This window comes from Anas platyrhynchos, chromosome 1, assembly GCF_047663525.1.
Source record: "Anas platyrhynchos isolate ZD024472 breed Pekin duck chromosome 1, IASCAAS_PekinDuck_T2T, whole genome shotgun sequence".
Classification (NCBI taxonomy): Eukaryota; Metazoa; Chordata; class Aves; order Anseriformes; family Anatidae; genus Anas; species Anas platyrhynchos.
The window spans coordinates 52,933,621-52,948,096 of NC_092587.1; the positions used below are offsets into that span (position 1 = coordinate 52,933,621).

General features: G+C 35.4%; 1 protein-coding gene across 1 annotated transcript in view; it reads right to left on the reverse strand.

The window, feature by feature from the left end:
- Positions 1-850: 850 nt before the first annotated feature.
- ACSS3 (acyl-CoA synthetase short chain family member 3) overlaps positions 851-14,476 on the reverse strand; it is a 66,398-nt gene continuing 52,772 nt past the window's right edge. The window contains exons 11-16 of the mRNA XM_027451335.3: positions 13,592-13,655; positions 6,707-6,788; positions 5,609-5,731; positions 2,348-2,447; positions 2,093-2,268; positions 851-1,748 (exon numbers count right to left, since the gene is read on the reverse strand). Of these exons, the coding sequence (XP_027307136.3) occupies positions 1,671-1,748; positions 2,093-2,268; positions 2,348-2,447; positions 5,609-5,731; positions 6,707-6,788; positions 13,592-13,655 (623 nt within the window). The 3' untranslated portion in view covers positions 851-1,670. The remainder of the gene's footprint in view (positions 1,749-2,092; positions 2,269-2,347; positions 2,448-5,608; positions 5,732-6,706; positions 6,789-13,591; positions 13,656-14,476) is intronic.

Here is a 14,476-nt window from a genome sequence, read left to right on the forward strand (position 1 = left end):
CTTTCTTGATTGTACAACAAGGCTGCAGTGCAACGATGGAGCTGGGCACAAGAATAATTACCTCTTTCCCTTTACACAGCTTGGCACAAACCTAAAGCTGTAAGCAAAAAATTCTGCAATCACAGATCCTCAGAAAAAGGTTTCTTTGGAAAAAAAAAAAAAAAAAAACAATGCTTATGAAAAAAAATAAAATGTTTTTCTATACTGCATCACTGCTATGATGTGGCTCTTTACCTGGGTTTTCTGAATGCTGATGAATGAGCCCTGTGGCATTTCTGGAATCCTCCACATTATCATGGCAGTAGCAGTGAGTGCTCCTGACCACTCTGCCCCTCTCTTATCTCAGTTTTGATCTTGAATGTTTTCCAGCAAAACAGGGAAGAAAAAAAAAAAAAGATAAAAAAAAAAAAAGAAAAAGGTCATAGAATATGCTCACAACTTCTGAATTTGCCAATTGCTTATTGTTTCTTCATCGGAATAACAATGCTGTATTTGAGTAACTCAAAGCATTTAAACTTTTCATTTATTTTTACATGCATTTCAGTATATTTTATATATTTTTACAAGGATTTTTACATTTCTTGTTCAGTTAAAAACTGCAGCTTAAGAAGTAATGCATTTATAGTGTGCATCCTCCGTTTCCTGATACATTAAGAATCCTGAAAGTATTTTGAAAATGCCAATACTGTCAAGAAGTGGTTGCCCAGTATGTGTATTTGCTACATTTCTTAGCAATATATATCTCAACAAGTCTGAAACATCTAATTATGTCAGTGAAAGCACATCCTGGTTTATCCTTTTCACGAGTGATGAAAAACACAACAACAAAATTATCAGAAAATGCAAGGAGTAAATGCTTGCATTTATTTAAAATACGTATTTTATATTCAACATTACTATAGATAAATTAAGATTTTAACAGATTGAAAGACAGAAATCACCTATTATTTTACAAAAAAAAAAAAAAAAAGGCACTTCCAAAAGTCATTGAATGAAGCAATTAGAGGAATTTATAGCACAAAGATTTAGGAAAAATCAGTAGAATAGAGAAAACTAATTTAATTTTTTTTTGATTCATAAAAATTTAACTATTTAACTGGCATAAGGCTCATAATTTATAAGTGAAGACAAGTTATGTCTGCAATGATTTTCATATCACAATTCCTACTTATTGCTGTCTTCAGTTTGTGACTTACCTTCTGATAGCTGTTGTAGCCAAATTCAAGTTATTGGTTTCATTATACAATAATGGATATTGTAGAATCTCCATCACTAGAGATTTTCAAGATATAATTGGACAGGGTACCAGGTAATTTCATCTAGGCTCCCTTTCCCCATGAAAGGTTGGACCTGATCATCTTTCAAGGTCCTTTCCAACCTGGGCTGTTCTGTGATTCCATGATTCTATTATAATGAGATAATACTGTGACTCCTTCCAAAGCTATATCAGTGTATGAATACTATTTAAAATTCTTAGCAATCTTAACATACAGCATATCATGACAACATGCAGTCTTCAATATGCTTCATTGGCTATGGCAATACAGTAAAGAACACAGTACCATTTATGTAATAAAGAAAAAAATAGCGCCAATCATGACTAGTTTTTAAAATATGTATTTCCTAATAGAAAGTCTCTGCATATTTCAGTAACTGACACTTTTAATAACCTATTTCCCCACTGATTTTTTCTTCAGCACTTCTTCTATGTGTTTAAACACACTAGCATCTTCAATGGTTGGTGTTATCTGAAAAGGAAAAATATACATAAGCAAAGGATAGTTGATTGCACTCCTTCAACAGTAAAACAGAATTTAGAAGATTCTCATCTAGAGAGGTAAATTTAGAAGATTCTCATTTAGAGAATCTTCTAAATCTAGCCTTTGAAAGCAGCCAAGAAAAAAGAAATGTATCTGGTAAGCTCTGGAAAATGAAAACCTTTGGGGTAATAAACAGAAATAAAATACTATGTAATACTTGAAGTCATGGACCAGTTGCAGAATGGTCTAGAGAATCAAAACCATGATGCACTTTGGATGTCTTTGGATGCACTTATGTGCCTAGTTCATTAAAGCATACTTCTCTAGCTTACCTTATACGGCTTTCCACTGACAAGTGCAGAAAGAGCTGAACGTGGGATCTTGCCAGAACGCGTTTTTGGTAGCTGTTTCACAAACACCCCCTTCTGAAAAGCTGCCACAGGACCAATGTTATTTCGAACGCTCTCAACAATCTCTTCCAAAATCTTCCCCTCTTCTGTCTTTATACCTAGTAAAGAAGTTCATATCCTTTAACCTTTTCAGGATTTTTGCAAGCTTTAGTACCACCAGTAGCAATGAGCTCTCACCTTCTCTGAGTACGCACAGGGCAAAGGGAACATGCCCTTTTAATGCATCCTCCTGGCCTACAACAGCACAGTCTGCCACAGCATGATGGAACAGAATACACTGAGGGACAGAAAACAAAACTAAACCAGATAAATAATTTGAACATCTCAGTTAAAAAAAAAAAAAAATCATAGGCAAGGACATAAAAAATAGACTTCTTAAGTTTTGACATCAAAAATCATTTAGTCAATACAACTCAGGATTCCAACTACACATGTTGCAAATGTAACAGTGAATATTTACACACACACCTATGTGTAGTTATCAAATAAGTGGAAGAAATAAAAACTGTGGCAGCACAAGGTACAAATACAGAATCATAGAATCTGGAATCATGTAGTTTTGAACAAAGCAAAGGTGATTTCCTTATAGTTTTGGGAAAACAAGAGTGTCACACCTATGTTTTTGTTAGGTTGATTTTTTGCTGAGACAAATAATGTTAGTCTAATGCTATGAATATTGTGCAGTTAAGTGAGTAAGGACCAAAACCACAGAAGCATTTTTATTACAGGGCTATAAAGTCATATTTATTCATTCTTATTCTCTCTGATGCCTTGTATCTTTTTAATTCTTTGCCAAATACAAGCCCTGTCTCAGCTTGCAGCCAACCTAGCAATCAGCTGATCCTCTTGGAAATGTGAGACCTCAACATTCTTAGACAACAAAGCGAGTTAAATCAAAGTCCCTTCTTTCCTACTGCGTATGTACACAATTACACAAGTGATGGACACCACCTCAAAATCTCATTCAGGAAAACAAAATGTGAGAGACTCTCTTGTTTCTAATTAGCCAGCTGAGGTTCTTACTTCGTGGAAGAAAAATCACCGAGATGTCTCAATGCATACTGAGATATGCATCACTAAGTCTGGGACAAAGTTAGACTTAAGGCACCAGCAGTTGTGAATCCTCTTCCAAAGCACCTAGCTCTTTTCATGCAACTCCAAATCCTGGTGGTATTTGTCTGTATTACATACACCTACGAGCCTGGGTCACATCTAGTCCAGAACCTCAGTAACACATTCTATTTCACACTTTAAATACCCGTTCTTTTCTGCTCTCACTTCTTGATCCTGACCACTGCGACTTGATTGTTATAGAATTAAGAAGGAAAGAAAAAGATGAAACTATTTTTCATCTACTTTTCTATGAATTATGCAGAAGTGGGCTAGTAAGGTTATCAAACTTTGTAAGACAGCTTGAAAAGATGATCAGAGAACAGAATCAACACTAGCCACCTAAAAACTGCATACAAGTAAGAAACAGAGAAAGTGAAGGGGAATTCCTTGACCCAGTGGGTACAAGGATGGACTTCTAATGTAGCAGCAGACAGAAACCCCGCTGTCAGTAAGGGAATTTTTCATGTAAAATTCTTTAACATCAGAGCAAATTTAGAAAGAGTCAAACCAAGCACTCAACCACTGATGTACAGAGATGGATGGATCAACACAAGCTGAGGTTACCAAAATGGCTAACATTCAGTGATTGGCAAGGTAAACAGTAACTCCTACTGCATCTCAGTAAAGATGGAGCCCTGACGATACTAACAGACAAAGAAACTAATTGTTTGTAACATAATGAAGCTGAAACACCAAAGTACTAAGGTATAACTAAACCTGTTAAGCTTGTAATGCAGCTATAATGTAAATACAGTTAATATACTTGCTCAACAAGGTGACTGTCACTTAATTAGAAGTCTATTCAATGAACCTCTAATTCTGTATTTACTGATCTTACTGGAAAGCTAATTGTGTTCTTGTTAATGCTTTCCCATTTAACTAGCAATTTGCTGTGCATGTATTAAGAACACTATTTTTTAGCATTGTTCAGAAGGTGAATAGAAAAGCATCTAGAAGTCTGTAGTGATGAAACACCATTTCTGGGGAAAGCTCTAAAAGGGAGAAAAACAGCAACACTGAGCTTCTGACCAAATTCAGATGGACACAAAAATGACATGAATGTCATCTTTGAGGTAATTCAGTTCCTCATTTGCTGTGCAAGGTTCAGATCCAGCTTGATACCAGGAAACAATGCTGTTGTGGTAGCAGAGCAGTAATGGGGGGGGATGAGGTTCCCTGTTGTCATAGAGCAACACAAAACACTCACTTCAAAGGGGCAATAGATTTAAGCAGACTGAAAGACACCTTTATGTCTTCACAGACCTGTCAATACAGCAACTTCCTGGCTGACTGCTCCTTGAAGAACTCCCTACATTTATAAGGATTTGTTCCCTTCTGTTAAATCAGAGTTTCTTCTATTCTTTTTTAAGTTACTCAGTCTTCAAAAAAATACAGCCACTAAAACATACTAATTAACATATTGCTAATATAAACATTAGAAAGGAAAAAAATCACAAATTAGTTTGTGATTCAGTGAACAGTTAAATTCAGAATTTTAAGTATATTTTTCCCTTGTACTTACCTAGCACACCTTTTCCTAGCCACCCTGAATAACCAACTGATACGTCATCAGGGAAATTTATAACTGGCAACAACAGCAGTTGTAAAGGAGTAAGTGAACAAAGATATGAAATTAAGATACTATTATGTACTGCAGTATTTGCGACTTTTTGAGTTTCATAGGAATGACATTAATGATTTTCACTCAGCAGTCGGATTTTTTTAAAGAAAAATTTATGTTCATTTACCACTGCTCTTACAGTAAGAGAGAGACAAAAAACAGGTCTCAAGGAACTGAGAACGAAATTCTTCGAAACAAGAAAAAGTACCAAATGTGAATCTATGCAAAAAGGAGTCAGATAACACCAAACACTATAAAAAAAAAAAAAAGACAAACAAAACCCAAACGACTAAAAACTGTATTTTAAGAAAAAATAGTTTCTACTCCTAAGTGTTTTCAGTAGCTAATGAGCTAATGCAAAAACTTGACATGCTGAGCCTACCTTACCTTAAAGTATTCCCAAGTAAATATGTTAGAACTTCAAGAACACTTTCCATGCTACCACACTGCCCCTTACCTCCATCTTCATATGTCATATCACACTTGTTTTCTCAAGCCTGTGATACAAATTGCTTATTATTGTCTTAGAATACACTTTAATAGGAAGGATCTGAAACAATTACTGTTTTTCCTAAAAGTACCAATGCAAATGCAATCAAGATAAGCAGAATGAAAATTGATTTTTGTGAGATTTTTAGTCTTCATGAACTCAGGTTGCTTTATTCATGTTTCACTCTTCTATTTTACTGTCAGGCAGAGCTTACCTCTTCAATTGCACCTGCTGAAAGTCTGTGTCCCGCAATATTGATCACGTCATCAGCTCGAGACAGGACATATAAATAGCCATCTTCATCCATATAACCTGCATCCATAGTATCATAATATCCCTAAAAACAACATAACCAAAAATGCAAATAAACTCAGGGAAGAGTACCAGAAAGATCCATCCATTTCCCAGGAAGCCAACACACAAAACTGATTGTGTCAAATGAAGTAAATTGTTGGTGCCAAAAAGATTTAATTCTATTTTTTTCACCATTCTTATATCATCATATACCTTGGAGCTCCTTTTTCAGAAGTTTTTTTCAGTCTTTATTAAGACAGAGCAGAAGCCTGGATTTTTTCCACTCTGCCTAATTTAATCCCTGACAACTTGGAGAAGGATGTTGCCTGAATCTACACAAGAGTGGAATTGTTACAATACAATGACAGTTGTCAAATTGACCCTTACGATACCCATTTGCTGGATCCATTCATACACCACTATCATGCCAGCGCACAAAGAAAATAATCTGCCTGCTCAGTTCACTCATTTACTTTTATTGGACCAAACCTTCCATTCTGGACAGTCTATCTGGACCAGTCCATCTATTTCTAGGCAGAAAGGAGGACACGAGTCCCTAGATAGTTCATCTGACAAGGACAATTCAGTAAGGAGCCTCCTACATATATACACATGTGGTAGACAAGTGTGTATTTTGGACTGATGCTAAACTAGAATGACTGCATGTCAGTGGTAGTGGATTTGAAGTTATTCCAGTCTAAGCTTGAAATGAATCAATGCTTTTATCTTTATTAGACCAAATGACATAAAACAACTTTTAGGTTCAGAATCTTTAAACTTTCTTTACAGAAGACTTACTTCTTTTGTTTCAGATCTGAAAAAAATCAATGTGACCAAAAGCTGGAAGTATGTATGAAGAAATGTTTAACTTGAAATGCTTTTCAGCCCATAAGAAATGTATCAAAATATTTCCCATTAAAATAAGATACAATTTTTTTATGCTACCCAATTGAAAATTCATGGCATTCACTGCTGCGAGATTTCCAAAAGTTTATATAAGATATTTTGTAATTCTTACTGGAAATTTTTGGAAATACAACTTCTGGAATGTTTCCTGATTTTCCCAAAGTCCTGAGAATGCTCCAGGAGGCAAAGGCAACCTTAAATTAAAAAGAGCAGAGTGAAGTAGTTAGAAACACAGATATAACAAGTACAGTTCGTGCTCTCCATTCACACTTCATATTCAGATAACAGTCATTGAGTAGGAATAAGAAAACAGTTTTGTTTAATAATATGTTGATAACAGATCAACAAGACTGTGCATTTGTTGTGATCACATGTGTCTCTGTACCGTATCCAGTCCTTGCCTTGTATATAACACGTGTGTCTAATATTCAACAAAATGATGTTTGGTCTAGCAAGCACTACATACTACACTATAAATATGCCATCAGCACTCAGCTTCCAACATTTTGATGAATTAAGTATCTCTCAGAAATGTGTGCATATATGCTATGATTCAGACAAATTAATTATTATGGGTATCTATTTATCTAACACGTACAAGCTCATGTATAGGCAAACAAATCATCAGGCACACAAATCTTCAGTTTCTGTAAAAAGATTTAACAATTTCAGTCACAATAATCTGAATAAAAATGTTTTCCTTCTTCTAACTCCACATAATATTATTGGAATTATTTTGTGAATTATTTGAAAGTATATTGATAAAAAGTCATTTTAAAAACTTTTTAAAATATCTGCAGTTTGTTTTTTTTTTAAATATATATATATATATATATATATATATATATTTTAAGAAGTGAAGCTGCAAAATTCTGGAATGATTTATTAGTTGAGTTTTCAATTCATACTATATATCCATTCTTCAGCCAAGGACAAGAACGTGACAAAAGACAGGACATTGCACCTATCTGCCAGAACAGGAAAAGCTAGACAAGACTCAGCTAACAGAGAAGTGGTCATTTTTGTCCTTCAAAGGCAGGAAGCTGTGTTTAACTCTAAAAGATACATATTCAGGCACAGAACATCCAACACAAATTTCATAAAGCTTAACCCTAGTAAGAGAGAGAATGATCAGGCAAGGAAGCATATTCATACTGGTAAAACTGTAAATGCTTCCTAAAGAATGCATATGCCTGCATTCCTTACAAACAAATCTTTATCCATGGCATTTTATTTTTTAACACTGACCTCTATGAGCCCAACACTGGTCCCTATGAGCCCAAAAGGCAACATCTCTAGCAGCGTAACACCACTCTGTATGGCAGCAACATTGATATCATTACAAGTCTCCTATGATGTTCAGGTCCCAGGAACAGATCTGTTACTACATGTACATTTCTAATGTTACAGTCATAAAAGTTTTATATATATATATTCATTTATTTTTATCTAAATAAGGTATAAATAGTAAGAGTTATACTCAAAAGGCCGCATCATCTAGCAATGATTTAAATTCACAACTTTTTACAATGCCAGGTGTCTCCAAGCTAATTCAGCTCAAGTAGCATAATAGAATATACTACTATAAATACTACCGTTATTCTAAGGGTTTTGTCTCAACACATCCTATAAGCCACATTCCTTGAAAGTATGGTTAAGGCAAGGCCACAAATGCCAGACACTTCCCAGTTAGGCACCCAGGCTTCAGGAGATCTGGCTGGCTTCTGCCCCTCTGGCAAGAATTCATGAGACCTACCAGCTTAGTAAGCACCCTTGTGATACACAAACATGCCAGAGTATTTGCCTTGAAATAAATACAGTAAAAAAGCAATATATCAATCCCTGTGTTTGTGTGTGTATGCATTTAAATGAAAAACCTCTTCTTCAGATTTAAGAAAAACCACCCAAGAGTGGTAGTTACTATGGTTGTTGCCTGGTTGCTAATAGTTCATAACGGCCTGAATCGTTGCAGATTTTGAACTTTCAGTTTATTTAACAATCTGAAGCATTCTTGTGATGGGAGAGAAAGGACAGTTCATATTGACAAAATCCTTAATAAATTCACCAAGGCTCTATTCAGTGGTTTCCACTTAGCCATTAAACAGAAGAGCTAATTTTATTGCAGAAACCAGGAAGACATTTTGCCTTCTGTAACTACAATTGTTTAGAAATCTAAACCAAGAACTACGTAACATATCATCAAAAATATAATCCCTGCTCCCAATGTTTTTGTTTGCTTGCTTGGTTAGTTTGTTTTGTTTAAAGGAAAAAAAATGCAATGATATCCACAGTGCATATTGCTGAGAAGCAAGAGAAATAATCTTCTTCAGTCTATGGAAACCAGGCTGCTAACCTACTGGCTACCACAGGTATTTCCACAGCACAACACATAGCACGATACAGACACAATCTGAAAATACCCCTCCTTTGTCTTCTCTAAAACACTACTTGCAGTTAGGACTCCATTCCATCTCCTAAGCAAAAAACAAATGCCATCTTCTTTGTGTCAGTCTTTCGGGCAAAATAATTGAACAGTGATGGGCACATGCAATTCTTTAGTGGTAACAAAGTGCTTAGGATCACAACTGACTACAATTCGTAGGTGCTGGGAAAACACAAATTGCTAATAAAATTAATAAAGGTGGAATTCAGCTTGCCAGAAAATAATTCAGCATACTGGAATTTTGCCAAGACATCAGGATCAAATAACCCCGAGCCAAAAGTATCTCCATCCCACTGCTGTCCACGGGAACACTGCCATGAATTCTAAAGGGAGAAGCGCTGGATCATAATGATGTGAAAGGAGAGAGAAGACTGAAATGTAACACTCTGGTTACATTTTATTAAAAAAAAAGGTAATTTTATTACAAAGTGAGATATTAAGATTAGGTGAGCTTGGCAGCATCGCAAAAACCTCTGAAGTATGATAACCATTTTCTAATAGCCAATTTGAAACTACAATCATTACCTGTTTTTTGAGCATTGTTTCATAGTTCATTTGTTTTTCATGCAACAGTGGTCAACCCACCTGTAACATTGCCTGGGAAAAGATGACTGTGTCACATCCTTTCAGGATGCCACTTAGCATAATGATGCAAGATTTCTTGCTGCTGGAACAAATTATTGACACAGACCTCAGAAGATTATTTAGAGGGAAAAAAAAAAAAAGCTTTCTGAAAGTACAGATGAAAGTCAAAACTATTACAGGTACTACTTTTCTGAGTTTCAGAAAGGAGAAAAGTCATCCCTTCATTTATTCATTTTATGGTAGACAATGGCAGTCACAGGCCGTTCATTACCACCAGGCAAAGCAAATATCAGCCATGGTTACACAAGGTAGGCCTGTGAGTGGAATTAAGTTATCCTGATTGGCAGCTATATTATTACTCATTATTTGTGTAGTGCTGTATGTAAACAGCGCTCTTCAAAAAAATTTTTTGTGATTGCAATTTGAAAACCATCTCCAATCTTCAAGCTTTTTCAGGCACAAAGAACAACAGGACTGGAAAAAATATCCCTTTAGTCACTTGAAAAATGTCACAGAAGCAGTTGGTTTCAGTGTGTATTTTGCAGGAAAAAAAAATCTAGTTTGATAGGAAAGAGGAAAAGCATCAAAAAATGTTAAAATGCCTGGAAAGAGTTAAAAGTAAAAAAGTTCAAATGCTACCCACATGTATTCAGCTCATTTTTGGACAAATTGCTCACACATTGAAAGTTGTGCTCATTGTTTCACTTGTAAAGGAAAAAGACAGAGCTGATAAAAAAAATAAAAATAATAATAACAAAAAAAAAACAATTATCTAAAATGACCTCCCATACAACACAGCCTAAAGGATATCATCTACTAAATTCTACCTCAAGCCTGTAATGTTTGGTAAAATGAGCATTTATTTACAATCCACGTTTGTGGTGTCAATAAAAAAACACCATATTCCTATGAAAGTTGTTCCAATAGCTTATTTGTAAGGCACTGCTTTCTAGGTTTTATAAATTTAGCAAATTGTACTTAGGTGTATGGCTGTTAATTACAAGAATGTATTGCGAGTAGTCTATGCAGGATGACACACTTTCTTTAAACGGTTCTACAAGCAACATTTCATCTCTGCAGCAAGAAGTGTTTGGAGAATGTTCTCAGACAATGTTCTCAGACACATGATCTGATTTTTGTTTTTTGGGGGTGATCCTTTGGGGACCCAGGAGTTGGACTTGATGATCCTTGTGGGTCCCTTCCAACTCAGGATGTTCTATTCTTAAATGCAATTTAACTAATCACTTAGTTAAAAAACTAACACTTATCAGTTGTCCACTCCAACTTACAAACACATTTCAGGATCGCTGAACATATAATGCATTGTCTCTCCTCTTTCTGAATATGGAACGGAAATGCTTATGTGATTCTATGCAGTGGAGACCAGTAAAAGTAATTTTTAAATACTTATCACATAAAGCCCCATTACAGTGGCACAAAATTAACGAAACAAAACACTAGAGGAAGTGTAACATGGTTATGGACATTCCTAAAAGGATCTAGAGGGAAATTTACTGGTAGACATTACTCCCTGGATAGAATGAATATATGGCAAACGTAGTCCTCTTTCTTTCATGAACAAATGTAAAGAATGAGACAATGCTGACAATGGTCTCATTAAATAAAAATAACAGGTTTGCAATGTTCATAATGAAAAAGAGCAAAATTGAAATTTCCACTGCATTGGAATTTAAATAGTATTTCTCTTTGCTAACATTCCTTTGAAGTTTCTCATTGCTAATCACGCTTACACATATATATACACACACACAGCTTCTCCGTTTTGTATTAATTATAGGCAGGTCAGAACAAAGCGAGCACAAGTGTGTCACTAAATCAGACTGGTCTTGCTAAAGGACGTGGAGGTCATTGATGCTGTGATTTTCACTTCAGAATGAATTCTTGGTTAATTATTCTTCACGTCCAAAGATTCTAGCTCAAAAAAACATAAATGTGGAAACAATTCATATAAACCCACTCTCATGAGCTGCAGTAATCTTCATTTTCCTTTGCCCTTTCATCATAAATGTTGTAACACTGCATTTGATTACTCTATCCTGAAAGACTTGTGAAGACAAAAATATTGTTGCATGTCCAGGTAAATTATCCGCTGTGAGAGTTCTCCTCAGTAAAAAAAATCTTTCCAAAGGACACAAAGATGATGATTATTTGAAAAAACATCTGGTAGGTATGAGAAAAGAAAATAACATACTTGGTGCTGGGAGATGGAGCATGTAAGAACGACCTTTCTAAACTATTTGACTCCTGCAGGATAAAATTAAATTTCAAAACTCTATTGCAAGAACAGCTATTTTAAATACTATACTTATGAGCATTGCAGGCCTCAAGCAGCCCCCAACAGTCCTTATCAGCAGTTAGACTAGCCTAAAAATAACCAAGAGCTGCACCATGCCACTTTTGCACAGCTTGTATTGTAGGCAGTGTGTGGTCATACTCCATTCCCAGAAATACTGAAGAATATTTCTCAATTCCTGTATGCTGCAGATAAAGCAAATACCTGTGTTTGGTCGTGTTTTGTTTTGTTTTTCTAAAGCAGTGGACCATATTTTGCTGCTGACTGTATGACAGAAGAAGAGTCAAAACTATCCCAATTCTCCCACTTCATCACTTCAAGATGCCTGAGGATCCTGGGTTGATAAACAAACCCTGCTAATAACAAGGATCATCACCACTACTTTTAAGGGATTTGTATGAGTAGAGAGGTAAAGAAATGAAGAAGGGAAAGGCTTCCTTTGCAGGAGGGTTTTATGCAAACTAGTCCTAATCTAAAAATTAAGGAAAAAAAAAAAAAGTTTTACAGCTAAACAACAATTGAGCTGAGTGCAGCAGAAGATAGAAAACGTGATGTCTTAACCTAACAGCCACAGATTTTTATGAACACAATAACCAACTAAACACTGTCAAGAAATTGTCACTTATTAGAATGAAACCTGGAACAAAATTAAGACACTCCAAACCATAATATCCTAAAACCAACTTCTCGTAACAGTCTATAGATTCAAACATTGGACATGTTAAAAACACCCAGAACTGGTCTTCTAAAGCTCATCAAAAGCTTTGTCTTTTTTTTGTTTTGTTTTGTTTGCATTTTATAGTTAGGCTGCAGGATGAATTTTAAGAGCATCTTGAAAGATCATCAGAAAAGACACAGAACAGAAAGATGGGTTAACAATTAATGTTTCATAATGACTTTTTTTTGAAACATTGTAATTTTGCCCTTACTACTCTTTCCCCAATTTCAGAATGGATATTATAATAAATAAGAACATGACGATATAATAGCAATGGTACAGGGACACTATTCACTGAGTGATCCAATGAAAAAAAGGAAGAAAAGAAAGAAGGGGAAAAGGGGAAAAGGGACGGGAGGAAAATAAGGAGGAAAATCTCCCCACTATTTCCCTATCAGTTTATTTGGCTGCAGCAAAAATCATGCTGGGAGAGATAAAACAACAAATCAATACATAAACACCCTTGCAATCCCTTAAGAAAAAGGCCTAAATATAGGGCAGTGTTAGGGAAGATAAATCTTGGCTTTAAAACTTTGAGAATAGCCCCAACATATCTCTTAATGTGATAATATCCACTTCTGACAGGCATGTAAATACCAAGATAGTTATGACTCAGAAATGTTATCCACCTGTTTGTAGATATAATTCATCTCATTTGGCAGAGAATTGCTAAGAATGAAATTAATTTCGCGTAGCTGTAGGTAGCTAGTGCTAAGCACCTATTCTAAACTGTCTGTGTCACCCCTACAGACAGCAAAGAGACATAAGCACATCTGCAAGGTGATTTCTTCCATCCTAGCTGAATGCCTATGGCAGCTAGGGGCAATTTTCTTTCCAAATACCTTTGTCTATCCATTGACTACAAACCTAAGTTTTATTATGGCAACAGTTAGGCATGAAAGAGGCAGAAGTTTCAGAAAATACTTAGTTTGCTTACTTTACCACAATATTTCCTAAAGTCTTCGTCTTCACTGGTTCCTTATTTTCATCCAGAATCATCACTGTAAAAAAAAATAAAAAATAAATAAATAATAATAATACAGGAAGAGAACTCCTGTTAAGTAGAGTATTTTAAGGTGGAAGAGTGGAAAACAGTGTCTTCATTCACGGATATCAATTTATGTCACAGTTGAGAATGGCAATACACCAAGCAATTAAAGGTATTAAGTAATTTGAGAGTACAAAACTCGATAACCCTATGACATTAACATTCAGCCTTAAGTCCTAAAAGTCTCAAATAATACTTGTGCTCTGGGATTAGACAGCACAAAGTCAAAAAGGGAAAAAACATAGAACTGAGAATTAAAAGACACCTTCATATTGGAAATTCTAAGCTTGCAAATAATGAAGGATTTTTCAGATATATTATGAGAAAAAGTGTTCAGATAACATAACTAAGATTACTGGAGGCTCATCTAGATGATGTGAGAAGTGCTATTAGCAGTAGATAAATGTGCCTGGCTTTCAAAGGCTCTCAGGAGACTCAGAAAGATGGTCCCCAACTGACAAGGTTATTCTAGTCTAACACAAAGATGTAATTTAACTTCTGAATTACCCAAAACTGTACAGCAGCATTATGCTAGAGAACACCAAAAAATCCAGACCTTTGAAGAGAAGACTTTTTCCCAGATGACAATGACCCATCACCTTCAGATTGCATCTTGGTATGAAGTATGTAGGCTTCTGAGGAAAACCACCTGAAATAGCCTCCTCAGGGCAGTCAGCTGGGAAATCCACTACAACCACCCTTTTCATCTGAAGGCATAGGGATAAGGAAGAATGGTAGATAGGCCACAGTACTTCTTAACTAGAGTATCAACTT